The sequence below is a fragment of the Pseudonaja textilis genome, chromosome 1 (genome assembly GCF_049901715.1).
Source record: "Pseudonaja textilis isolate UNSWEBS1 chromosome 1, rPseTex1.2, whole genome shotgun sequence".
Taxonomy (NCBI): Eukaryota; Metazoa; Chordata; class Lepidosauria; order Squamata; family Elapidae; genus Pseudonaja; species Pseudonaja textilis.
In genome coordinates this window covers 115118478-115144000 of record NC_141990.1, presented here as the reverse complement: position 1 = coordinate 115144000, position 25523 = coordinate 115118478, and the positions used below count along the sequence as shown (strand labels likewise).

Sequence of the window (25523 nt, the reverse complement as noted above, 5' to 3'; positions counted from 1 at the left end):
TAGGATGTAATGCAGAGTCATGTTAACAGAATCATCTGTTGAACTGTTTGCTCGGTATGCAAACTGCATGGGATCTGACAGCGGATCCGTGATGGTTTTCAGGTGGGACAGCACAAGCCTTTCAAAGATTTTCATAACTACAGATGTTAGAGCAATTGGTTTGTAATCATTCAGTTCCTTGATGGAGGGCTTCTTTGGCACTGGGATGATGGTAGAACGTTTGAAGCAGGAAGGAACATATAACATCTCTAATGATCTGTTGATGATTCAGGTGAAAATGGGGGTCAATTGGTCAGCACAGACTTTTAAGCAAGAAGGAGTTATCTTGTCTGGCCCTGGTGCTTTTCCTGGCTTCTGTCTGTGTAATAGATCTTGCACTTCTTTTTCTGTAATCACCAGAGGTTGTATATTTAATATATTGACAATAGCCTATTTCAGAATTACCCTGTCTTATCTCTATGTTTTTGGGGGCTATCTCCTATTTTAATATTGCCATTAAATGGTTCTCCATTCACGTACTGTCAGCATATTTGTGCCCATAGCATTTATATCTTACCAGTTCCTCTTTTCCTTCAATTGCCTCAGAAGAAGGATTTGCAAAATTTATCTTACATAGGAACACTATATAGAGAGAATGTTGGAATGAAATGGAATGATGCATTTCCTTCCAAACCATGCCATAAATGTCTTCTCAAATTATGCCAATTTGGTAGCAGTTCTGTGGTTTCTGCAAATAATTAAATTGTTCTGGATCAATACAGAATTCTCTGGTTTGATAAATTCGGCACATCCCTACTTCATTATATTGATTTCATCAGTAGAGTCTCCTCCTGTGGTCATCGTTATAGCTTACATTCACCAATCGTGTTTAAAATCCTAACAGATTTTTATGTATTTACCTTCTATACCTCAAAAGAAAAGAAATTCTGCCCTGGAAATCTTTACTAGTTGAAAATTAAAACCAAATTATAGCTTTAGTATTTTCCTTGTACTGTGAAATTAAGCAGTGTTAGTTTTATATATTCTTCAAGTGAACAAGATGAATTCAAATAGTTTGATTTTGGGATGTTTTGGGGGGAGGATCTGCAAATGTTGTCTTTCAAGTTATGATCAAGATGGAAAAACAGTATCAATAAAAATCATACCCAGTAAAAATGGTATAATTAGTACCACAGCTACACAACTCTTTTGTTTTTACCATTTTTAATTTCCTTTGCCCATTTCCCCAGAATATTTCCTAACATATTTGCTGTGATCATCATCACCAAAATTATTAACTAGATTTTTGAAATGGACAAATTTGTTCTAATACTAGATTTTATTTTTTCTTAATTTTTTTTACTTACTGTTTTAAAGAAAAAGAAGCAAAATTAAAAAATGGTTCAGAAATATTTATAAAGATTCCTGTACAGATAATGCTTAGCATTTATTTGATTAAAAATTAATCTTGGAAAACATTAAGTTGCATTTAACTTTATTAATAGTTTTAATAGTGTAAGTAAGAATTTAAATCTCTGGGTTTAGTGCTCAAATGTCCAGTAATACTGAATTTCCAATTGTTATTCCGTTATTAAGAATGAACTTATGAAACAGCTTTTTATTTTGTGTGTGAGTGTGTATTGAGACAGAATAAAACACTGACACTGCAACTTTTTAAAGAAGCCCTACTATACTAGCAGTAGAACATCAAGATCTTTCATATTTCTTTTACTGGCTGCCAGTTGCAACTAATTAAGCACTTAAGCAATTGCTATGATTAAACAGTGTTGTGGAAGCTTTGATTCATTCATTCATTTAGAGAATAAAATGACTGAAAACTATTTAAAACTATTTCGGTCCTGTTGTGAATAATAATAATAATAATACTTTTTCTGTTTTATTATTATGTTTGCAGTGTAAATGCTGAAAATATATCCTGTTCAGATTCAGAAGGACAAGTCAGACATTTTTGTCCTCACACACAAACACGAGTAAAAACAGCAGCACAAAAGTAAGTTCTAAAAGTCATAGACTGCCAGTCTGACTTTACTAGGTTTGTCTTTTGTGTAATTTATACTCAGTATTTGAATATAATTTGCTATTCATAGAATCAGAGACTTAGAAGGGGTATTTGAGGTCATCTAGGCCAACCCTCCCCCGCACTCAATGCAGGATGGATTACAGTATCTATGATACATGATAATCCAGCCTTTGTTTGAAAACATTAACTAAAGCGAATTAACCACTTCATATGGAAATCTATTCCTCTTGCTGAAAGCTGATTTCTTTGGGTAAAAGTGTGTAGAGATTCTCAGTCATCCAGGTCATGGTTGTCCCAAAGGTGTTTTTTCAGGAGGCAACTGGACTTCCTTGTTTTTTTCTTTTGAAGAAGTTTCGCTTCTCATCCAAAAAGCTCATCCAAAAAGCTAGATAGTGGGAATGGAAGGATTTATATTCCTTGTAGACAGCTGGTAATTGGCATCCTTTTATTCAGAGGGTCGTTGAAGCACTTGGAGCTTTATCTGTGTCCTCAGGGTCATCTGAGTGGTGCTCCTGGTTCCTGTAGTCTGTAGTTTTTCCTCTGGAAATCCATTCCTACTCCCACATCATTCAAAGGATGTTCATCCCAAATTGTATAGCTAAACATCTGTAGAGATTCTCAGTCATCCAGGTCATGGCTGTCCCAAAGGTTTTGGGATACCCAAAGGTGCTTGGGATATAAATCCTTCCATTCCCCATTATTCTATCACAGATGAAGAAGCTTCTTGGATGAGAAGTAAAATGTCTTCAGAAGAAAAACAAGTCCAGTTGCCTCCTGAAAAAGCACCTTTGGGACATCTTTTGGGGTAATTTCTTCTAATGTCTGATTTGATCCTATTTCCTAAATAGTAATAATAATCTGTTGATAATAGTCCTGTCCTCTTGGGCAATGCAGAACTTAAAGAATTGAGTCAGCCTTTCAGATATTTGAACACTGATATCAGGTTTCCCTTCAGTTATTTCTCTCTAGACTAAATGTGCTAGTTTAGTATAGTGATACCCCACCTGTTACACTCCAGTTTGTGGAAGAACTATTGATGAGCAATGTTCAGTAAGCCATGTATCCACTTAGAATTCCTCTGACTGGCCTTCCCTTTAACCAGCTTGTTAATGAGAATGCCATGAAGTTCTTTGTCTGATGCTTTGTTGAAAATAAGATACATTACGTCTGCAGCACTACTACAATCTGCTATGGAACTTACTTGATCGAAAATGAGAAAAGATTAGTCCAGCAAGGTTTATTCATGATACGTATGAATTACTGAATTCTATCTATAAAATAATCTCTTTGGAGTTTTCTTTGTTATTGATGTCGGACAAACAGATCTGTAGTTTCTTGGATCAATTGTTCTCCTTTTTAAAAAAAGGGATAAATGCACCTCCAGTTATTCTGGATTTATTAAAGATAGTGTACTATATCAGGATTTACCTGAAGTTATCAGAAAGTTCAGTCATTATCCTAAAATTTATTTCCTTTGAACTGGAAGATTTAAATTTATTCAAGATTGACAGGTATCTCTGAATATATTTCTATCTCAGAGTTCCATCTTTCATCCTGTTCTTCAGGATTTCTCAATAGGATAGGATATATACTCTCTAGTCAGAAGCCAAAATACTAGTTAATCTGCCTTCCTTTTGGTCTCTTTACATTTTTCCTTCTTAACTGAGCAGCTGATATATTCTTGTATCCTTTTTAAATGTTGAGTATATCTGAAGAAGGCTTTCTTCTTTATGATTTTAAGCTTTGTTTGCCAGCTTCCACTGATTCTGAGCTGTAGCTTTCCTCTTTAAAGTTCTGTGCTAGCTGTTTGTGTTGATTTTAGTAACATTTCTTTCATCTATAAATAGCCATTTTGTTTGTTTGATTCAGCTCTTCATTAAGTTCTTCGGGTATCCATGTTGGCTCCATTAATTTGACATTTTAATTATTTTCAGTTGTGCTTTTAGTATCTCTTTTGGGGGGGGGGGGACTTTCCTTTTTCCATTAGCTTCTCCTGCTATTATACTTTCATTGTTCACGTATCACTCAATACAGTACTATAGAAGCTTTAATTGTTGAAGTATTCAGAATTCCTAACCTGTGGAATTTAAAGTTGTTGAATAATCCTGGACAACTTTAGTACTTTAACTTTTCCTTGCAACAAAAGATAGTTTTGAAAATTGTATCTTATACTGTGTCTGATATTGGTTTCTAATCTTTTTGCTTTTACCTGTCGAGCTCTATAATATATTCATTCTAATTTTGATCTTCTCAAAAATAGTGTTTATGTTTGTTGGTTGAAGTCTGACTTTAAAGATTTGTATTTTTTTACGGCTTTATATGTGAACTTGAAGTTGTAACATGCTCTACGGCCTACAGCCTGTTCAAGAATGTGGTTTTGAAATTGTTTTCCATTTGTATGTTTTTGAATGTTTGTGAATCTTTATGAAAGTTATTTCCAGTTTTTAATGTTATAATAGGGACACAGTGATGGCATTTTGATTTGTGGCAGATTGCTATTTCACGACTAGACATGTGTTTAATATAGGAGTTACTTTTCTAAAATTTGTTTGGCGATTTTATTTTCAGCCTTGTTTGTAATTTGGCAGTATTAGAAAAGAATGCATCAAGAACCATACTCATGCCCTACTGTAAGCTTCAGAGAATCCTTTAATGTGATCCAACAGAATTTTTCTTACACATATAAAGAAAAAAGTATGTTTTCCACTATCACTATTAAAGATATCTTAGCTTGTTTGGCTTATGTTGGTAGTTTCTTTAAAATACTTCATTTAAAAAAATAAATATATATGTATGAATGAACAACTTTCAGATATTTTGTCTATATATTGCAGACCCATTCCAGTGGATGAGATTGCACTTGGTGGCAGAGAACAAATTATATATTTTTTTCTTGTAATAAAGCAGAATTTTAGGGGAGATAGTTACAAGGACAGAAAAATAGGACAAAATAGTGTTGGAATAAGAGCGTTTTCTTTTTCCTTTTTTATTAATCAGCCACCAGTGTTAAAAATCTCATGTCTAAAGGTTTTTGCTCACTGCAAAACATTTAGCTTTGAAGGATGGCTTATTATCCCTACCTACCAGCCTTTTCCTGGAAGTTTGCATTAGGCCCTTCTGCTTTAAGATCAGTGGAGTGCTTTTAAAGAATGTGTTACACTCCCTGTTTTAATCTAGCCTTATGCAGGAGGAGCTGGTAACTCCAAATTTGCTCATTGCAGCAGGTCATTTAATTTACTCCTTCAAATAAGTCAATCAGGTGATCATGAGACAATCAGGTGATAACTGCATCTGGTTGTGGTTTAGGTTTAAATTCCTTATTTAAACGTGTAAGTTTAGTGCTACTTAATGAAGGTTCTGTATTTGATTTAAATGTTACAATATAGGTTTCTAAAAGCACATTTTAAAAAACTCATATTAAAGGGCTTTGTATCTTACAATATTTCTCTCTTTCATATTTTAAGCAATCGGGATCTAAAAGAAAGGTAAGCACAAGGTGAAATGGACATGATAATGAGAGTACTGTAGAAATATTATTTTCTAGCACTATTGAATGGATTTTTCTTACCTTGGATAGTAAATGAGACAGGATTATCAACCAATATCAGCTCTGATTACACTTACTTTTCATAACTTTAAGTTGTTTAGGCTTCTGGCTTATTTTGAATAAGCAAGTGTGCCAGTGCACACTATTTCACATGTCCCATTTTACTGCTTTTAGTCAAAGCATATCAGGAATTTGAAATTAAGAATAAATGTTGCCTTTAGATTCTGCCTTGATATGGAAAATATAGATGGTGACTCCAACTTGGCACAAAATTTGGTGAATTAGTTATGATCTGAAGGACATATGACATTGGAAGTAAGAAATAATCTTTAATGTGATGGAGATGCTTATAATTTAGAATCATAATCATTTAAAGGTTTAGATAGTTGGTAAAAGTGTACTTCAGCAGGACAAAATGACTTCCAAAGTTTGGTAGGTTTGTGGTTTGGTAGGCACTGGAGCATCCAGGGGGGACCAGTGCAGCCTCAAACTTCTGTTTATGCCCCCCAGACTTCTTGATCTGTTTGCTCTTTTTTAAAGATCCTTTTCTTTAATTAAATAAATTGCAACGTGTCATGTTGCAAACCATCTTCAATTAGCCTCTTATCATCATGTTTCTTCAGCCATGTAATTGTAGCCAACAAAGAGCTCACTGGTAGAATATTTTAGGGGCTGGTTAGTTTTCTGGTAAAGTGTCCTGATTACCTAATTAAGTTTTGAATAAAGAGTTGTTTTGTGGTAATACTATTTCCTTAATATCATCAGACTATTAATTATTTTTACCAGCTTCTGGTAGCTTATTACAATGACTAATAGTGTGGTCCTATCTTGTCAGCAGTAATAACAAAATTTAGAGGTTAGTTCTGAAGTATTCATCTTACTTAATTCTTTATCTTAAAAAATGGTGTCACTGCTAAAGCTCCTAGATACTGAAAACCTCTATTTTCGTACATTAATTTACATTAATTAAGTTACTAATTTTGTAACATAGTCTGGCTCACATTACAGAATGTGTTTGCTGTTATATAAATGTGACATTTTTCAAACTATATTATTAATTTTATTTCAATTTACTTGAAAGGAATATTTTGATTTCCCTTTTATGAGCTTCTTCACATCAATTATGATAAAGACTTTAGGATAAAGTTTTAAATGTATTGGTTTAGGTTAGACATTTCACAAACAATGTATTTGATTTTATATGAATATGCATTTTCCCATGCCAAGTTTGAGAATGTATCCTATCATTTGTTGTGGATATTGGAAATGCTGTGGATATTAAAATAAGCTTCTGAATAAGTGTTAAATTGTTATGATATTTATGTAATTGCTTACCAAGCACATCTAAATTATATTAAAATAACCAAAATATCTTTATAATTCCCAAGGCATATTGCAACTTTTGAGCACCCCTAATATTTGGAAATTGAGAGTTGGAAAATTTGACATGCCCTAATTTGTTTGTAGGGGAAAATAATGTACAGTACACATTTGGAAAAGTACTGTATGATCTCAGGCAGAAATTATTTCCATCACTGGCTTATAATGGAGTGGCATGGTGGATCAGTGTTTAAGACATTGGGCTTGTTGGCTGGAAAGCTGGCAACCCAGGTTCGAGACAGTGCCATCCAATGAGTGAGTTCCTATCTTCGCCCAAGCTCCTGCCAACCTAGCAGTTTGAAAGCATGCAAATGCAAATAGATAAATAGGTACCACTTGAGTGTGATGTTATGCTGGCAGCATGGCTATGGAAATGTCTTTGGACAGCACAGGCTCAATGGACTTGAAACAGAGATGAACACAGCCCTCTATAATTGGCAATGACTAGAGGAATAAAATCCACAGGAGTTCTTTACCTTTTTTTTACTGGCTTATACTAAAAAAATACTATCACTGCCACCCATAGTAAAGATTAGATATAAATCTAACAGATAAATTAAAGATTATGAAATAATGTTACTCTGAGAAGCATACCTAGAAAAGAATAACATTTTAAATAGAAACTACAATGATACTTTGAAATATCGATAAAGTAGACTCTTCCACAGTTCATGTCATACTGAAGACCGGAATATCTCTGCCAATTGCGCGATAAAAATCTTAGATCAGTTTTTCCCGCTTTGCTAAATTATATTGATTATGCTATTCTTCCTAGTCAATCTTCTTTTTAATAGGGCATTCAAAATAACCATGGGGATTCATAGTAAGCATAGCTCTCCTAAATGTACTAGAACATGAATACACATTGACCACAGTTTACTTTCGTGCACTATTTGTACTACAGTGTCTGCTCTTTATGTAAAATCTGGCCAATATGTATTCATGTTCTAGTGTCTTTAGGGGAGCTACAGATATAAATATACATGCATGCATACACACACACACACACACATATATATATTCTTAAGTTTTCACGGGTACTTACATGTATGGTATTCAGCTTTGTTCGGGTATTTTCCCACGTCATTGTAGTTGTGTTTTTAAAGTTTCCAAAATGTTTGCCGAAACGTTGCTACAGCTTTAAAAACACAACTACAGTGACGTGGGAAAATACCCGAACAAAGCTGAATAACACACACACACACACACACACACACACACACACACACGTATATATATATTCGTAGATTTTCACGGGTACAGGTATGTAGGTCTAGGTGTGTTCGAGTCTTTTCCCTTTTCACCTAGACCGACCGACCTACCTACCTACCTACCTACCCACATATATATGAATGAATGTAGTGTCAGCCCTTTGGGAGGTGTGATAGCTCAGCGGTTAACAGTGCTGAACTTGGCTGGAAAGCTGACAGCCTGGGTTCCAGAACCAAGCACCATGTAATAAAGTGTGCTCCCATTACTTGCTCCTGCCCATCTAGCAGTTTGAAGGCATGCAAATCAAGTAGATAAATAGGCACCACTTTGGTGGGATTTTGTGCATCTTGGTGAACAGTCATGCTGGCCACATGATCATGAAAATGTTTTCTGAGAATGCTGGGTCCCTTGGCTAACAAATGGAGATGAGCACTGCCCCCTAGAGTTGGTACAGGGAACATGACTGGACCGGAGAACCCTTTACTGTTTTGTCAGCTCTTTGAGTGGGAAATAAATTCTAGAAGAACTATTGGAACTCTGAGAAATAGGGATTCTCTGTTCCCTCATATTATACCAAAGATAATCTGGGTGGGGTAATCTTGAGTTTCTTTCACCCCGCTTCTCTCATTCTGGGTGATATGAGTGTTGTGTTTAATGGCTATTGAATTTCTTCTTGAAGGCTATCTCCTTACTTCCTTACAGAACCCAAACCCTATATGCTTCATCCTTCAGTACAGTGCAGTAAGATTGGAAGCTTCACTCTTTTTTAACTTAAGTGCAATTGATTAAGCATTCTGTGTTAAATTCAAGAACCATGGCTTAACCCACTATCCTTTGTTTGTCTGAGATGACAAACATAATCATAGGAAATAGTAATATACTATTGACATGTAAGGGCTAGAAGCATTGCATTATGACTTCTTATAGCCATTGAATATGTCACAGTAATTGTGGGGAGGGAATTTAAGTCTCTCTTTTTTGGATATTTGAAAAGTGATAGATGTTAGCCACAGAGATACCGTATTCTTCTTTAGTCTGCAGTGAAGTATCTTAAGTCTTGGCAAGTGTCATTTTTAATATACTCTTCAATTTTTTTAAAATTTTCCTAAAGTTAAACAAAATGTAACTGTCAGATATGCAGTGGACTTGCCCATTATTTGTGAAGAATAGGTAAATAGAATTTCATTTGTTGCATCTTTAAAGTGATATAACTGTCTAGTATATGAAATGTATTTGCAAAGTGTCATAGATTAATGATAAAGCAGAAGTTTATGGTGAACTACTTTAAATGAGCAGTTTTTAAAAAAATAGTTACCCATTTATTTTTCATATATTTATCAAACTGATTAATAAACATTATCAAGTAGCTGACATAAATCCATGATGCATAGAGAAAATAGTTTTTTTAAAGGAAGATGGCAGAAAATATACATTGTTTTATTCACCATACATCTGAAGTATTGCCTGCAATAAATCTGTTGCAATTGAGATAAAATATAAAGTTTATCAAAATTCAATAGAGTAGTGGTTCCTGTCATCTAAAGTTTTTTTTTTTATTGTTGGGCAATTATTATTTTATATGCTAAAATTAAATAAATAATAAGTTGGTTATTTTTAAGATTTATATTTGTCCTATAGATAAGAGTGGCAAGTGAGCATTTAGTTCTGTGTTTAGTATTCGTGGTTATTTCTCCAAAATTTTATACTTATAAGGAATATAAGTATAACAGTGAATCTTAGATAGCTAAAGAATATAACATGCAGTATCAACTTTCTGTTCCATTTTATCCTAAAATATGTGCTTTGCACCTAGTAATAGCTTAATAAATTAATAAATTTATTAAATAAATATTCATGTACAACAGTATGCTAAATTGCTGAGAATTCAGGCTTTATAGATAATGATCAATCTGTGCGTCAGTTCTATAAGATTATTTCTATTGAGATTTTTATTCTGGGAGACATAGCTAAACCAACCAGAAAGACTTACATTGTGGTTTATTCAGCATTTCCTCCAAATTGTTCTCTTGACAAACCAGAAATTTAAACAGCAGTTGTTCTTAGCGTTTGGTTCCTTGCTACTTTAGAACAGGTTAGAAAATCTAGTTCAGTCATGTACTGGACAAGTCAGATAGAAGCTTTCTGGTTTTATTAAGTTTGGCATGCTGACAGAAGGGATAGTTAGGCAATAAAATGTCTGATTTGTTTTAAAAGTTAAAATTCATAATAGCTCAGGTGATTATGGACAAACTGACTGCCAGAAATTAAAATATAAATAGCGAAAGAAACCTTGTAATTTGGGAATGTAATCTCCCCCCCCCTGCCCATTATCTATTGTAACATAAGATTCTGTTTACTATTTCAAGTATCTTAGTGCATTTCACTCAATCAGAATTTTTTTCTGAAGAGATAGTTATTGCACTGCTGCAAACTTTTTGTTTCTATTGATATCTTAAAAATGTCAACATCTTATTTTATGGATATTTTCACATTAATTGCATAATGAGAGTTTGTGTCCCCCCTGAAATATGGAAATAATATGCTTTTCTCCTCACACAAAAGAATTTATCAGAACAGTGGCAATAACTACATACTTATTTTATAAAGCTGACTGATAGAACCCATTGATTAGGAACAGCATTTATGTTGGGATTGAAAGTCAAAGATAATAAATATTATTAGGAACTTTCTATTTCATAGCCTTTTGTTTTACAGGTAGTCCTTGATGTAAGACCATCATTAAGCCCACAATTTTGGTCATAAGTCAAGAAGGTCATAAAGCAGCTCACCATGTAGCTTCACATGATTTTATAACCTTTTTTGCAGTGGTTAAGAGAACATGGCAATCGTTAAGTCAATCAGTTGTAGATGCAAACCATTTGCCAAGTGTCCAAAATGTGTTCATGTGACTGGAAGGGGGGGAAGGACACATGTCAGAGGTCATAAGTCATAGTTTTTGGGATTGTCATAAATTTGAACAGTTGCTAATGGACTGGTTGTAGGTCAAGGGCTACCTGTATACCTACCAATGAATGGCATTTAAATGCCTAGATATAGCATTTAATAATCAAGTGGACAATCTTAGTGGCTAAAAATACCTTTATATTCTTTTAGAAGCTTAAAGGGCATAGGATAGATGTAAATGAGTCAGGGATTTTGTATATGTGTATTGGTGTTTACTATGATAAGCTTTTCTGTGATTCTTACTTTAAATTGGTAGACATTCAACAAATTTCAGCGTGGTCAGACAATTTAGTGGGAGTCAAAAATAAAAGGTTCAGAAGTTTCCCACAGCTTTTTGACCACTATTTGGAAACTTGTAGGTTTTAATACTCTAGGTTTCTACAATGTAAAATATAAACACATTTTAACATTTTGTTGACTTAATGTGTTTTAAATATAGTTGCAAATTTTCTGAATACAACTTTTTACTGACTTTTCCTAGGAAAGAATACCCCCATAATATTCCAAAGGTGGATAACAATTGCAATAAATGGTCTCAACTTCAGGAGATGAGTATGTTTTTTTTAATTAAATATTTAAATGATTTAATTGTATAATTTATATAAGAAGAAATAAATACATGTTTGGTCTTTTCAGTAGAAACAGTTACAAAAGAAGAAAAATCTTGTTCTGTTTGTTCTTTAAAAACTACTTTTATATTGATTTTTTCCCTTTTCCTTTGTTTTATTACTCTTTGGTAAGAAGAAACCTTTCACGTTTTATTTAGGGAGAGTATTAATAGGGCTGTAAATTGTATTTTTAACTGGTGATATGAAAATTTTAATTTATAACTGTATTTTGAAGTGGGAAAACAAATTCATTTCCAACTATCCAGTAGCAGGAATTATATTTATATTGCTTTGTTTGTCTCCATGCTCTTGAGTTCTTTACCATTGTGTTGTTACACTTATTTTTTCTTTTTAAAGAATTCATCTGTCTCAGATTTTGACTTACTTACCCTGGTTATTTAATATATTGAAGTCAACATATTCAGTCTGTAGGTTATGGTCTATATTTAGAAAAAAGTAGGTCTTTATGTTGGTATATCAGTTTTCATTTGAAATTTCAGCTACACGCTGCTTAGTGTGAGAAGCAGTTGTTTTGAATGAATAGCTTTTTTCCCCCTTGAATTATCGTAGGGCACAGGTGCCTGGACAGAAGCAATTAATAACTATTTTTTCTTCATCCTGATGAAAAGCAAAAGAGTAAACTAAAGTTGCTGTTCTTCAAGTGAAGATATTTGGTGGTGATTAGTAACGATCTCCCTCTTTTTTATTTTTATTTTAGAAAGAGTGATGGAGAGCAGAGATGAGTCTGGTTCAGAATCAGAGTCAGGAATTACAAGGAGGGTACAACAGAAACGGCAATGCAGTATATATCAGGCTGATTTGCTTCCATCTCCTGCCACCAAAACTAATGCAACCCACATAGAGGTGGGTTAAATTTTTTATTTATCCTTACTTCCTGTTAAAGTCAGGAAATGACATTATTAAAAGGGTAAAACCACAGTTCAAAGCTTTGGTTATAAAGTCTTTTATAATTGTCACAATTTGGTTGCATATCCCTTTGCTAATATTGTTGTTGTAACAGTTTGCTTTTTTTAAATCTAAAATTATTTTCTTTTACACAGACTCCATTAGAAAATAAACTAGATATTTCAGTATTAATTGTAAAGTTGTAAAGTAGTGAACTTGCTGAATTATTGCTCTTACTGCATAAACAGGTGGTAAATATTTTAAAACATTGTCTTTCAACAAATCTGTGATTAAATATTTGAAGTGATGTTCAGTGGATATTCTTAAGAAATGAGCAGGTAAGCAGCAAGAAGATTTTTGAAATCAAATAAGAAGTAAAAGACCTAAAAGCTATGATGCTAAAAGTAAAGTGTTAAAATATAGGGTGAGAGACTTGGAAGAAGAATGACAGGGACAAAAACCTGACAAAAAGCAAAAGAACCGTTGAATTAGCTGATAATTTAAATTAGATAGTAACTTATGACTGGAGCTTAATTCTATTTTTAAAAAAAAATTAGATCTATGAATCTATATAAAAGTTGTATTCAACAACTGTTGCATTTATTCATAATAGGATTTTAAAATATGCACAAAAATATCTTTTTTTAACCCTAGGGCTTGGATAGTTACTCCATAATTCGCCCACACATTGGAAAAACAAATGAAAGTGAGACTGAACACCAACTTTCTGGAGTTTTTAGAGGCTTGCAAAGACAATCCATGCAAACCATGCCTTTACATGATAATTTGGCACGAGAATCAATACATGACAGTTCAACAGAGCAACATTCTTTAAGCACAGGATTAAATGCAAAAAACTTTTATGGATCATCTACTGGTACAATTTCTACAGACCTCATGGTGAAGCGCAGCATAGGCACAGTTATGTTACGTCCAAATGGAAAAGTGGGTTCTAAAATGACTGGACATTTGCGGCAGAAGACTACAACAGCATCTGAGCTAAATGATCCAAGTATGTCTTTTAAAAAAAAAAAAAAATTAAAGCTACGTAAAAATTAAATTCACTATTTTGAAGAGGAAATATATCACTAGAATTATTTAATAGTCTTGGAATATGTTCTGAAGGTCTCTGATGCAGCACAGTTCTATCTACCATGTTTCTCATATAATAAGGCTGGGTCTTATTTTTTTTTGAGCCCCGAAAAAATGGCCGTCTTTTCTGGGGTGACTTAATTCCCCCCCTTTGCATCTTTGGGCAGGCAGGCGGTGTTGGCTTGGATGTTGACCTCGGTGTTGGTGGGGCACTTGGTATTGGAGTCAACGCAGGCAGCACCATATCCAGGTGTGCAACAAAAGTACTTCCTAACGGCAAGCCGCCCCACCATTCCCCCCATTTTGCACATTTTAATATAGGCCTTAATTTGGAGGGGGGGGCTTAATTTCATTTCATGCCTATAAAACATGCTGGGACTTCCTATTGGGGGAGGCCGTATTGTTGGAGAAACAGGGTATATAGAATTAGGGAGTTCTATGTGTATTGAGTGCTTTCATAGAGACGACCTAGGTAACGCACATTTAGTTCTAAGTTCTGAAATAGAAAAAGCAGGCTATAAATGTTACGATGTTTGCTTTAACATACCCTAGAGCACAGCAGAATATTTATGTATTCTTTTAAAGTTATATAAAATACAAATTGCATTTATATCTTAGATTCCTACATATGAATAGCATGGCCTGCCTGTTGTAGCTTTCAGCTCTTGCTTTTGAGATCAGCCAATGCTGGTCAGGTACGAGGACACAGCTAGAATTTTATCTTGTTCTAAATAGACACTTCTTTCGTATCTTAAACTTCTTATTTAGAATTTGATAGTAAACTTTAGGTGTAATGATAATTTTAAAAGTTCATATTTTAATTATCATAAAATATAAATATCAGGTAAATGCTTTTGTTTTCAGTTGTGCTCTCCAGTGATGATGAAGAAGATCAGATTGGTGTCACAAACAGAATGGAGAGCATATCGCCACGCCCAGCAGATTCAGCCTGTTCTTCTCCTGCACCTTCCACAGGAAAAGTGGAAGCAGCCCTGAAGGAAAATACTTGTGAACTAGAACAAAGGCTAATTGGCATTGCAGCAGAAACGGAATCTACAATAGCATTACCAAGAAAAGCAAGAATGAAAGACCAGGTAGCTCTTCCATATGCAGGGTGAAATGAATATCTAAGCTTATTAACGATTTCTCTGTGTAAGTGGAAACTTTGGATAGTGACAGCATACATATATACATCATGTTAATTTAATGGGAAAAAAAGTCCTGTCCATCAGTGATTCTGAATATAGGAAGAAAGTGCTTGCTTCTTTAGGAATGGAATTCAAGAGTCAAATGTACATTTATTCTTCTAATCTATATCTAATTATCTTTCAGTAGGATTACTGGACAGCTGTCTTTTTTGGTATCTATTAGATATTTACCAGATATACATATTGGCTCCATAAAACACAAAGTGAAAAATTGCACAGTAACTGCTAGGCTTTGTGAAAAATATCAGGTTTCCCAAACAGTATTTTTGAAATTTGAAAGATGTAAAAAAAAAACTCTTAAATTCAGTATTGAAGATCAAGTGTAGGCACCACTGTAAACACAAAGAAATGAAATCTCATTGAATATGAATGAATCTGTTGATACTGTAAACACGAAATCTCATTGGATATGAATGAGTCTGTTGATGTAATTAAAGCTGTTAGTTGGACTGGGACATTAGTTAAAACTTGCCTCAGTAAAATGAGAACCACTTTTCTGTACTGCTTTCCATGTTAAATTTGATTGTTGAAATTGCAGGAACTGTGTAAGAAGAATGAAATCAAAGACCAACAACTACATCGTTTTCAAAGATGGAACACTTAAATTGGCCAAAGAGGATATTATTTCCATGTGGGCCATCACTTCCATGTTGCTACTATTCCCGTAGAATTAAAAACATGGAAAACAGCCCAAGGGAGTGGTTGTAACAGTTTTGCTGATAAGTGTAAATCAGTTTCAGGAGATAAATTGAATCCACAAGGAAAAGCATCCTTAAATTAAAATACATTGAAAATTGTCCCAATTAAGAGCACTTCACTGTAAGGTTTTCATGGTGGGGATTTTTGTTTTTTAGTTTGAGCATCACTGCAAGAATTGGACAAACAAAGACAAAAATGCACCATGAACAGGCTCCTTGAGTGCTGTCAAGGGGGACAACTTTCACGGTATGTTAATCTAAAGACTTAATAGTCATGGCAGCAGCTCTTTGTAGGGTATTCTAAGTTATGAACTTGTTTAAAAACATGCAAATATGCTTTACAGCAATCCACTAGGTAAAATGAATCAAAATAATATATTTATAAAATCCACACAGTGTTAGACACAAATGCTATAATCTCTCATCTATTGTATATGAATAATTTAGTGGCCAACACTGTAGAGTTGATACAAAATGAAATGAAAATAGAATCTGGAAGTTTCAAATACAGTGTTGTTGTGTGGAATTAAGAATCCAAATTAAAAAGAGTAGGTTCTAAATAAACATCAATATTGCTACAATGGCCTTCTATTTCCACTTTCTAAGCCTTGAACTTGGCTTTTTTAAAAGGTGTACATGGGAGGGGAGGGAGGTATGTGATTCAAAACAAGTCTCTTGTTAAAATCAATGAGACTGTTTCAGAATCGTTGTTTTTAACTTTGGTTCAATCCTTCTAAAATATACTGTATTGCTTCTAATGTTGCACTTTTAGAACTGTTTTGGCACTGGTTTTATGTTTTGTCAGCTTGTATATTTTTTATCTTTAGTTCCGATAGATGTACATGTGTAGGATATTTTTTATGATAGTATTCCTTATTCTTCTCACTCTGATGTATCTCATACGTAAGATCTGCATGTGCCACTTTTTATGAAACTCTTACCTGTGTCAGTTTAGATGGAATGTACGAGTTCTTCATTTTGAACACAGAGAATCATTTGTGAATGATGGCTTATACATAACAATGCTTCCTGACTATTAATGTTTAGGATGATACAGTGGGGAGATACCATCTTTCCCTTAAGAAAAGAAGTAAGGCAAAAGAGTCCAGAATGGAACTGTACCCCAGACAAACAATGCCTTAAGGGCACCGTACATTCCTGCACATTGACTCATCAGTGCACCCAAATACTTATAAGATTTTAGCATTCATGTAAGAATTTTGTGAGATTTTGGGTTCTTTTTATGCGTTAGAATCTTAAAAGATTTTCTAAAGCCTCATAAGATTTGGGTCATTGTTTTATTTTTAAAAACCTTTTAGGTTTAAATTAATAAGTGTGAGTAAGTTGTAATATTCTAGTACTAAGTACTAGAGTATTAAGGAGAGTTTATGTCCAAGATAGCATGTTGACAAATCTAGTTTTAAAATCCTGACACATGCTGGCTGGGGAATTCTGGGGGTTGAAGTTCACAAATCTTTTTTTTTTTTTTTTGTAAATTTTATTTGAGTTTTCACAAAGAGAAAAAAAATACAAATAAAATCTTTTTTGAAAGCAGCATAATCCCAGGTTACATTTCTTCGTACAGACACAAATTCAGGTTCATGCTCGTTTTTATATTCTATTCCATATCTTATTACTATTTTACATTTTCTGCATAGCTTCTCCCATCTTTTAATTTTCTCAGTTTTATTTTAATTATCTCATCTCAATTCAAATCGTTATATTTATATTTTTTGTCTATCCTGTTTCAATTATCTATTATCTTTTCTCATTAAACAAAATTTCTCCTGTAGTTACTGACTGGAGTATGACGCCTTTATATCTTTTCCCTAAAGTTGTAACATTCAATATAATACATAATTTCCATTCAGATTCTGCTTGGTACATTCTTAAAATACACACTATATTCTTAAAAAAAGAAATTTTTTTATAAATGTATATAATTAAAACAACATTCCAATTCAATTCTGTCATTAATATTAATATTCATTAAAGTCTTAACATCTTTAACATTACTTTTCAATTAAATATCATACTTCTATGGGAACAATTATAAGCTTTCCATAGTTAAATTCCTCCCCTCTTCACTTATATTTTATAAAACATTAACTAATTAAAATGTTCCCGTTCCTTCCTAATTCAATTTTCTCATTTATTTTATTTCATTTATTTTATTCACAAACATTTCACTAAATTACACTAACTATTTTATCCCTCATTTTAATCATACATTGTTCCCAATTTTCTGGAGGTTATTTCTATTACTAATATAACAATGCAATCTTATGTAACTTTACAGAATCCCTTTTTCAGTTAGATTTTCACCCATTATCTCTAAATAGGTCCTGTTTCTCTATATCTTGCTCTGGTCCTTTGTAACTTCTTTTCCTTTCCTTCTTCCCTCTCTTCTTCTCTCTCCCCTTTTTACCCCCTTGTCTTTCTACCTCTGTTTCTCTCTTCTGTATTCCCCTTTTCTGTAGCTTTCCAGTATTATACTTATTTTTCGAATTATTTTTCTTTTCTTTGGTTGTTTTTTTAAGTCTTAAATTCTCCATTCTCTTTCCCCACTTTCCTTTTTCTTCCCCACATAGAATTACTTGTTCATTAAAGATGGCTTCTTCTTTGTCCCAGTCTTCTTGTTTTGCAGGCATTTCTTGTTGTTTCTCATAATTCCAAATCTCCATTTCTAAGAATTGAAAAACGAAGCCAAAAGAACCCTTCCCTTCTTGTGCATCTTCTTTGTACTTTTTAAGTTCCATTTTCAATTCATCCAGAAGTGGTGCCATTGTATAAATTTTTAAACAACCACCCGATTGATTTTAGTCATTCAAATATAATAACCAAAAATCCAAAGATCACCAAATAATCCAAATACACGCAAGCTGTTTCTTTTTTGCTCTTTTTTTTCACTTTCTCTTCTTGAGTTTACTATTTAGTTGCAAAGTTTCACTTAAAATGTATCTTTTAGAAGTCTTGTTGAAGTTTTACTGTAGATTCTTTTTAATTCCAGGCAGTCTCCTCCCTCTTCCAGATCCTGCCCTTATTCTTTTTCTCTCCCTTCCTGCTTATGAAAAAGAAAGTTTTTAATGTCCAGAAATCTTTATTATCCCTTTGGCATTTTGTTTTATTTTCAGCTTAATTGCCTATTGATGTCAAAGCGGATTTTTCCGATTTCTTATTTAAGTCTCTTAGTTGTCAGTATAGGGAAGAAGAGAAGAAAAAAAAAGCCAAACCTTTCCCTTTTCACTTTCCTTCGCTGCTTCCGACTCTTCTTTGGGAGCGATGTTATTTTTTGTAAGTTTAAATTCCAGGGTACCTTGGTTGTTGCTTTTACAATTTAACCCGGTCAGCCAAAACTTTCACTTCTTATCTTCCTCCTGCACATTCTTTTCTGGTCGAGTTCTTCTTTGTGGTGGCCATTTCTGACCACCGCTGCAGCTGCCTTCGGGAAAGGGAGTAATGGCCAGATGAGGAGGGATGCGGCTCTCCTCGACCCTGCTGGCAGTCTCCCCACTCTTCACCACCTCTACGGGGTGGCTTAGCCCCGAAACCAGCCGGCTCGGGGCACTCCAGCGGCGAGCCCAGACAGAAACCACGCACAATCGCGGATTTCTGTCTGTCGCTTCAAACCGGAAGTCCGAAGTTCACAAATCTTAAAGCGGCCAAGGTTGCAAAACGCTGCCTAGCAAACACAGCCTAGAATGGTTACTGAATGATTTTATCTCTAATTATAGGCCTATTATATCATTCTAGTAATCAAGAGAAATTATATTGGTGACATCACCTTCTGGAGATGTCACATGATGATCTAAGAAAGGGATTTGCAGTCTTTTATCTTCTACCTAGATGAAGGCCTGTTGATGTTATGTTTTGACATCTGCTGAATGATACATTCATTTGCTTAGGGCTCTTTGTAATAAAGACTTGTTGCACAAACATCAGAAACACATTACAAGAAAAGGTTTATATGACTTTATATCTTTATCCCTTTCTTATGACTTTAGAGTCATCCCACTTTGTCTTGCAGTTACTGATGTAGAAAATATCTTTAAATAAATTATGTGTATGATATGGAAGCAGTTAATTCAAATTCAGAAGAGTTGCATGCAGAATCCCATCCCAAATTTGTATACGAAGTGTGCCACTGACATACTTTTAATATTTACATTGTTTGCACAAATATTCTGTTAAAAAAAAGTTTCACTTTGAATATTTTGGTCAGTTTTCATTAATTCTGAAATATAGCCCATATATTTTAAGTGCATGTTATAATTGTTATTTTTCATAAATTAAGATGGCGATATTAATTATTTTACAGTTTGGCAACATTGTATCCAATGTAAAGCGTCGAAAAGTTTCCCCCCAAGAAACTGTGACTGATATTCCTTCAAAATATCAGAACTCCTACGAAAGTGTCATATTACGCTGTCGGAGTATAAGAATAGGAACTCTGCGAAAAATGGTGGTGGATCCTGTAATTGTAAGTAGAGTAACAGATTTGTCAATTCTGTTTTACAGTGGTAGTAAATCTAAAGATGTAGTTAAAAAATAATTGAAATTAGCATGGAGCTTTGAGAATGTTAAGTCAGATGTGATCGAATTATACTTTAGAGTTATGTACGTAATAGAAAATGTTTCTATTTGTTTTGCACATAGAGCAAACAGGTTGTCTCTCATACATTCTGTCACTATTCTGGGCTAGTCAGTTTTTAAACTGAATAAGATCCATTATTGTTTTCCAGTTCTGGGTTCTGTTAGTCCAGAATCTGGAGCAGATCCTAAAATTTTAGATGTAGCAAGTACCAGGTTTTTGGACCTGCAGGGAGATTAGATGGCGACAAAAAGAATAGAAGTAAAACTCTGCTGCCATCCTGTGATTTCTGTATAGCTAACTATATTCTTGAGAGTTAGGAGTTAAAGGTGTTAATATATTTTTAAACTGTTCCAAAAATATCAAATCCTTCAATCTGTGAAGAAGTTTGAATATATTGAATTGGGACTGTTACCAAAAAGGTGATTATGTACTCATGGAAGAATGCTTATGTTCCAAATTATGAAAAAAAATGATTAATAAAATTCAGCAAGTCTCAGTCTTTGCACTGAAGTAGACATAGGACAGTACATTTCTGTTTGGTCTAGGTTTAATTCATTGTGAATAATTTCAAACTATGAGTTGTTAATCTGTAGTAATATAAATTTTCTTTTTCAGTTTTGTTTAGACTATATTAAGATACGTTTGGAAGGTTAGTATTTTTCTTTTCCTCTTATGACTTTTCTACATATTCTTGGATGTGTTTCTTTTTATGTGTTTATTCTGGTGGGATAAAATACTTAATATGCCGGTATACATAACCAAGCAGGAATGACTTCTTTATATATAGCACAGTAAACACCAAAGCAAATTCAAACATTTGAAATACATTTTTAGGATATTAGACCAACCAAAGACAATAAATGAAATGATTTTCATAGATACTAGCAATAATTTCCAGTATTTAATGTTCAAAGTACAGTACCAATATTTAGGTAGTGGAAGAAATAAACTGTATGGGTGTTATCTTTTGAATTTTTAAAAATATATTAAATAATAATGAGGGTGTTGGGTGGCCATATAAATTTGTTCAATAAATAAAGTAATTTATATTTCTTATATTTTAAGCCACCTGTCATTTTATGGATATGCAAAGCAATAATTTAGGTTCCACAAAATACCTTTTGAAGCACATAAAAATCATTATCGTGTTCATACTATAAAAATATATACATTGAAACTAATGCAGTCTCCTTTACTAATGCATAAGTGCAACTTAATCCTATGCTTTTCATTAGAAATGAGATACATGCTGCTTCTTTTGGTGAAAATACAGGTGAAACTCAAAAAGTTAGAATATCATGCAAAAGTTCATTTATTTCAGTAATGCAAGTTAAAAGGTGAACCTAATATATGAGATAGACTCATTACATGCAAAGCAAGATAGTTCAAGCCGTGATTTGTCATAATTGTGATGATTATGGCTTACAGCTCATGAAAACCCCAAATCCACAATCTCAGAAAATTAGAATATTGTGAAAAGGTTCAATATTCTAGGCTCAAAGTGTCCCACTCTAATCAGCTAATGAAGCCATAATACCCGCAAAGGGTTCCTGAGCCATAAAATGGTCTCTCAGTCAGGTTCAGTACTAATCACAATCATGGGAAAGACTGCTGACCTGACAGTTGTGCAGAAAACCATCATTGACACCCTCCATAAGGAGGGAAAGCCTCAAAAGGTAATTGCCAAAGAAGTTGGATGTTCCCAAAGTGCTGTATCAAAGCACATTAATAGAAAGTTATGTGGAAGGGAAAAGTGTGGAAGAAAAAGGTGCACAAGGAGCAGGGATGACCGCAGCCTGGAGAGGATTGTCAGGAAAAGGCCGTTCAAAAGTGTTGGGGACTTTCACAAGGAGTGGACTGAGGCTGGAGTCAGTGCATCAAGAGCCATCACACACAGACGGATCCTGGACATGGGCTTCAAATGTTGTATTTCTCTTGTCAAGCCGCTCCTGAACAACAAACAACATCAGAAGCATCTTACCTGAGCTAAAGAAAAACAGAACTGATCTGTTGCTCAGTGGTCCAAAGTCCTCTTTTCTGATGAGAGCAACTTTTGCATCTCATTTGGAAACCAAGGACCCAGAGTCTGGAGGAAGAATGGAGAGGCACACACTGCAAGATGTTTGAAGTCCAACGTGAAGTTTCCACAGTCTGTGTTGATTTGGGGAGCCATGTCATCTGCTGGTGTTGGTCTACTGTGCTTCATTAAGTCCAGGGTCAATGCAGCCGTCTACCAGGAGATTTTGGAGCTCTTCATGCTTCCTTCCGCAGACGAGCTTTATGGGGATACTGACTTCATTTTCCAGCAGGACTTGGCACCTGCCCACACTGCCAAAAGCACCAAAACCTGGTTCAATGACCGTGGAATTACTGTGCTTGATTGGCCAGCAAACTCGCCTGACCTGAACCCCATGGAGAATCTATGCGGCATTGACAAGAGAAAGATGAGAGATATGAGACCGAACAATGCAGAAGAGCTGAAGGCCGCTATTGAAGCATCCTGGTCTTCCATAACACCTCAGCAGTGCCACAGGCTGATAGTTTCCATGCCACACCATATTGAGGCAGTAATTGCTGCAGAAGAGGCCCAAACCAAGTACTGAGTACATATTCATGCTTACACTTTTCAGAGGTCCGATATTATTCTAAGTACAATCCTTGTTTTATTGATTGCATGTAATATTCTAATTTTCTGAGATTGTGGATCTGGGGTTTTCATGAGCTGTAAGCCATAATCATCTCAATTACGACAAATCATGGCTTGAACTACCTTGCTTTGCATGTAATGAGTCTATCTTATATATTAGGTTCACCTTTTAAGTTGCATTACAGAAATAAATGAACTTTTGCACGATATTCTAATTTTTCGAGTTTCACCTGTAGAATCTCAGAGCTATAGCTTTAGAGGCCATACTATATAGCCTCTTTTTAGGCAGAGGAGTTGGTTCATAGAGGTATGAGTAAAGAAGAAATATTCTAGGGAGAAAAATCTCTAGGGAGATTTGCAGTTGTGAATTCTTTCTCCTAGCCAACCTCCCCCAAAATTGGGCCCTAAAGCTATTCCAGAGTAGTATGTGATGTGAAATGAGAGACTCAGCTGCTTTTCCTTTTATGTTGATAATTTTCTATTGAAGCTCTTGTTTCCTACTGAACATACTATTATATTAGTAGATTGCTCCTTCTATATTTGGACTTTCATTGTGAGTTCCTACAGAATATCACTTTGGAATAAATTTGAAAAAATGCTCACTTCCCATTCTGTTCATAGAACAGGTTTTAATTTGATACCTTCCAAAGTTCAGTCTCTTAAGTTGTTAAAACTTTGAAGTTAACTTCAGAAAATGGGTTTTTTTCCTCACAATGTAATATTGGATGGACCAAAAAATTGTATCATTGTAAGTTGACTTTTGTTTTGTTTTTTATAACCTTTGAAATAACAATATTCCTTCTGTATTTACCTTATTTTTTTTTCTATTTCATTTAAAAAGTTGTCAGGCAAAAACTCAAATATGTTTGACTAGGAAATACTTTATCAGTAGCACATTTAGTGGGTACAAATATAGACTTTTCCTTGGATGTTATTTATTCTGATAATAGTTTGATATTATTTTGAACGAGTATTAATGAAATTTTGATGGAATATTTTTTATTTTTTAGAGTCAGAAAATGATACTAGAGATATTAATTTAAAAACTTCTGAACTTACTAAGTGTGAATGGTGTAGTGTACGCAAATTGCCAGTGGTTTTCTTGCAAACTGTACCTGCTGCCTGCCAAAGTTTAAGATCACATCTGAAGATGAATAGGGAAAAAGATAATGTCTGGTATGATTGTAAAGGAGCAAGTAAGTAAATGTTTTTATGATATCCTTTTTTTAGAATTATGAGCAGACTAGAATATGGTAAACGAGATTAGTTTTCATGCTGTTTTCTGAAAATATATATTTAATACAAGGTTTGTCGTCTCTTTGTGATTCATAAATGTGGGTTGTGCATTTTTGCAGAGACATTTGGAATGTTCTCAAGTCGATAAAATCCTTGGCAATAATCCTTATATTTACATGTGCTTTGTAGATAATGCCACATTAGGCATTATCATGCTGAATAACTTTATTTTTTACTATCATGGCAACAGCACCTTTGGAATCTAAATTTTTAGACTTCTACACTATTTCTCCTTTTTGCTAATGCCAATAATAATTCATTTCTTTGGGTTAATGGTAAAGCATATATACTATTTTTCCATTCTTAGTAGAGATTCTTACTTTTGAATAATAAAATAGTCTGATGATGTAAACTATTTTGGCAAGAGCCTAGTAAAAACAAACTAAACTATTCTACTTAAAAAGAGTATTTGTGAATTCAGCATTCTAAAACTTGCAAAAGTTAAATGCATTTTCAATGGAACAACATTAGATTAAGAACGATTGTCTTTTAAGATTATTTTTCATCCAGCAGTAATTCATTTCAGAGATATTTGAATACAATGTAAATGCGTTTGTGGATATGTTGTATTCACCCCAGAATGCCCTTTTGCTAAATAAATTAGATGATCATCAAATATTATGTTCAAAACACACTGATGAATATATCAATGGTTCCAACATGTAGCCTCTTCATGTGGAGATTCCTTAATATATTGTTCAAGGCCTCTTGTAATTATCTATTTCTATAGAACAACATGTAAACCTAAAAGAGAATTTTGATTATAATATTACATTTATAATAAATTCATGGGCTTTTTACATAACATTTTTTCTTTTTTTATAGATCCAGAAGAACAATATATCATTTTAATTTTCGAGACAAGTTTTGATCCTCATGCAAATACAATATTTGAAAAAATAATAACTGAAATTGGTATCAGGAACAATATTTCTGAATTTTTTGTGAAAATTACTTTTGAAGAAGCAAACAATAGACTTGTGGCATTTACAAAATCTTTTGAAGATACTTCTAAAGGAAGCGTTGGTCCTAAAGAAAGCAAAACAAAACATGTAACTTTTAAAAAATTATTATTCTTTCCATTATTTTATACATTATACTGTCTAAAATATTCCATTAATGAAAACACAAATCTGTTTTAGATTATGTGTAGACTGAAAAGATGTAAAATATTTTATTGTAAAGACTCAGGTTTTTATTATATAGATTTAAAACCTAGAAAAGTCTAAAAGAGCCAGTCTATCACAGGAGAGAAGTATTCACACCACACTTTGTTCCTGCTTTGTTATGTCAGTGTTCCAAGTAACAACTTCCAAAGAAATAAACTCTGAGAATATCATCTTCCCAAAGA

General features: G+C 33.8%; 1 protein-coding gene across 4 annotated transcripts in view; it reads left to right on the top strand.

Moving 5' to 3' along the window:
- Nucleotides 1–25523, top strand: part of SENP6 (SUMO specific peptidase 6) — an 85512-nt gene that overhangs the window by 38466 nt on the left and 21523 nt on the right. For 3 of the 4 annotated variants that reach the window (XM_087915198.1, XM_087915188.1, XM_087915204.1), the window contains 10 exons: nucleotides 1895–1990; nucleotides 5485–5505; nucleotides 11605–11675; nucleotides 12450–12595; nucleotides 13292–13649; nucleotides 14594–14823; nucleotides 19954–20115; nucleotides 20845–20878; nucleotides 23887–24072; nucleotides 24998–25224. In XM_087915198.1, coding sequence (XP_087771324.1) covers nucleotides 1895–1990; nucleotides 5485–5505; nucleotides 11605–11675; nucleotides 12450–12595; nucleotides 13292–13649; nucleotides 14594–14823; nucleotides 19954–20115; nucleotides 20845–20878; nucleotides 23887–24072; nucleotides 24998–25224 — 1531 coding nt within the window. The remainder of the gene's footprint in view (nucleotides 1–1894; nucleotides 1991–5484; nucleotides 5506–11604; nucleotides 11676–12449; nucleotides 12596–13291; nucleotides 13650–14593; nucleotides 14824–19953; nucleotides 20116–20844; nucleotides 20879–23886; nucleotides 24073–24997; nucleotides 25225–25523) is intronic. The other variant, XM_026695132.2, reaches the window with a different exon arrangement.